Raw genomic sequence first — 2,784 nt, 5'->3', positions numbered from 1 at the left:
AAAATAATATATATCTAAACTGTAATAGTACAATTCATAGCTGGGTTTCTCTTTTTGTTAAAAAAAAGTATTTTTTCTATTAAAAAATAAATAAAATATAACCTTGGTGCTAATTATGTAAAAAGCTTATGAAAGTCACAAGAACAAAACTACAATTGTGGTAAAAACTACTTTGTTTTTATTATTAAAAGTGATGGATTCATGAATAAACAGATGGGAAAATGCAATAAAACTATATACAAGAACACACATCGTACAAGAATCTGTATTACTATAATGCCAGCCATGGGTGGAACTCCAGGGCCTCTTTACTTCGGTCACCATAATCATAAGTGAGCTCTTCACCGGCTTCAATGTCCTTGCCAGCAAAGAGAGCCAAATGAGGACAGTCTTGCAAGAAAATGGGCTGAGTCTTTAGATTCCCTTTTTTACTGTGATTCACCAGTCGGCCCAATCTACCAGATTCTTTAGTGGCATCAATACTGTAAAATAAGAAATTTATTACAACATAACCTGAATATTTCACTGATTTCGCAACTGTATTACAATACGTGCATAACTATTATCTTAAATAAAACTATTATAAAAAGTAGCATTTATTTTGATAGTGAGTATTTAATATTAATTTTTAAAAGGAATAATTTAACTTTAAATGGTTAAACATAAGAGAAATATCTGTGAAAGATGAATTTTAAAAAAATCAAATGATTAATTTTCACATCTTATAGTGGCAACCAACATTGACTGCAATCTAAATAATTAGCTGTAACCATTGACTTTTAGCTTCAGCAAGTGAATAAATTTCGATAAGAATTTATACAAATTTAGCAAAATGAGAAACTTTTAAGAAGAAATAAAAACAGATGAGAGCTTACCAATAACGTTTGTTTCTGTACTTGAAGTAATACATGTAGCAACCAGTGTTTTCCTTCATAGCATAAAGCCTCTCTCTTTTACATGCTTCGGTATAGTCAATGAGTTCACCATGATACTCCAGAACAAAATCCCCTCTTTTAAGTGGCTTAGTGGTTACAACTCCTCGACCTTTTTCAGGAAATTCTCGAATCTCAAATCCATCTTCCTTTGCACATAAAATGGCATTCTCCACATTTTTGTGTTTCTCTTTCTAAAACAGAAATAATTTTTCATAGTTTAAGAAAAAGAGAGTAAAAATTCAAATCAAATATAGTTTCTGAATGGTTCGCTAACTAGAATACTAATATTTAATTCATAAATTATTCATATAAATTATTGTTTAAGTAATGCATATTTTAAAATTCTACATTAAGTATTGCAAACATGTTTAGCAAACTTTCACTCTTAAAATATATATTTGAATTTAAAGATGAGTCATAACTAAGAACAATACTCTTCTTGATCTATTGCATGTTAATTGACAATCACAAAGGAAAAAATAGTAAAAAAAAACTTGGATAAAAATCTTCCCTTTACTTAGGATATACTCATTGAACATTTTTCAAAAAAAGAAAAGAAATTTTATTACGCCAGATATTGAAAACAAAATATACAAAATCAAAAAACAGCTTATGATAAAAATTTAACCAGTTGAAAAAATATTTTTTAAGAAAATATATACAGGGTGGCCACTGAAATCAGATTTCAAATTTCCCTGATTTTTCCAGGTTTTCCAGATAAAAATCTTAAAATTTCCAGGTTTTCATTTCTTTTTTCTTATAAAGTGTAGGATGTGCACAAGAAAAGTGTCTATATTATAAAATATTTTATTCAAAATGTTATTTTTTTAACATATCATCTTGAAAAAAAAAATTATTTTGACAATTTGGCAAGATTTATTATTTATTTTTTAATGCTTTGGTACAAAATTTTGAATNTTTAAAAAAAATGGGATAATGGACGAAATAATTTAAATTAAGAAAATTAGCAAATAATTTAAATTAGTAAAATTAAAAAAATTATCAGAGAAAAAAATTTCTAGTTTTTCTTTAAAATTCCCTGATTTTTCCAGGTTTTTATCTAAATTTCCCTGATATTTCCAGGTTTTTTCCAGTATAAAAAAATTTCCTGATAATTCCAGGTTTTCCAGGTGGGTAGCCACCTTGATATATACCAGTAATAAAAATAAAACTTCAAAAAACATAACCCTGTGTACAATTATTAACAATGAATGTAAATCACTTGAAAACAATGAACTAAAAATAATACATTAGACATGTGTACAAGGTCAGAAAAAAAACTCTTTTTTTTTCAAAAAAAAATTTATTTACTTTTTTTTTATAGTTTAAAACTAAAGGTAAAATATTTGATGTCAAGTGTTAGAAAGAAATTCATAAAATCTTAAACTATTAATATTTTCAATAACAATAAAATAAATATCCACTTACATTAAATATGTTGAAAAAGGATATAAGTAAGGTTAAGAGTTATGCCTACATAATTATTATATTCTACAATATTGTTCACTCTATCGAGTCCGAGCACCTCTCATGGTTTGAAAGAGAAACAATATTCACACAAAGAGAGACAATAATTACTGCTTAAAAAAGATCATCCACTGGACACTAGAAACCAGGTCCAGAGGCCACCGAAGGAAAAAGATGTAAGGATGACTTGGAAATAATTAAGATCTATAGGTGGGGAAGTCAAAATAGAAGGCTGTATGGATATAGAATTGAATAGAACAAGCTAGGGCTCACAAAGGGCTGTAGAGCTAAAGCAGATGGTGTCTAAATTGGAATGGCTGACATTTGCTATTTTTACAAGCATTATTAATTAACATAAAAAGATGTTGAATCAAAAATCCAA

General features: G+C 27.5%; 1 protein-coding gene across 1 annotated transcript; it reads right to left on the bottom strand.

Annotated features, from left to right (window-relative positions):
* Positions 1–155: 155 nt before the first annotated feature.
* LOC122273824 (N-lysine methyltransferase KMT5A-like) lies at positions 156–1,126 on the bottom strand (the record flags this gene model as incomplete). Its single annotated transcript, XM_043057820.1, has 2 exons — positions 156–482; positions 876–1,126. Coding segments are annotated over 2 exons (462 nt in total), but the record flags the coding sequence as incomplete, so codon positions are not given.
* Positions 1,127–2,784: the final 1,658 nt, after the last annotated feature.

This window comes from Parasteatoda tepidariorum, unplaced genomic scaffold (assembly GCF_043381705.1).
Source record: "Parasteatoda tepidariorum isolate YZ-2023 unplaced genomic scaffold, CAS_Ptep_4.0 HiC_scaffold_9132, whole genome shotgun sequence".
NCBI lineage: Eukaryota > Metazoa > Arthropoda > Arachnida > Araneae > Theridiidae > Parasteatoda > Parasteatoda tepidariorum.
This window is presented reverse-complemented; position numbering and strand designations above follow the sequence as displayed.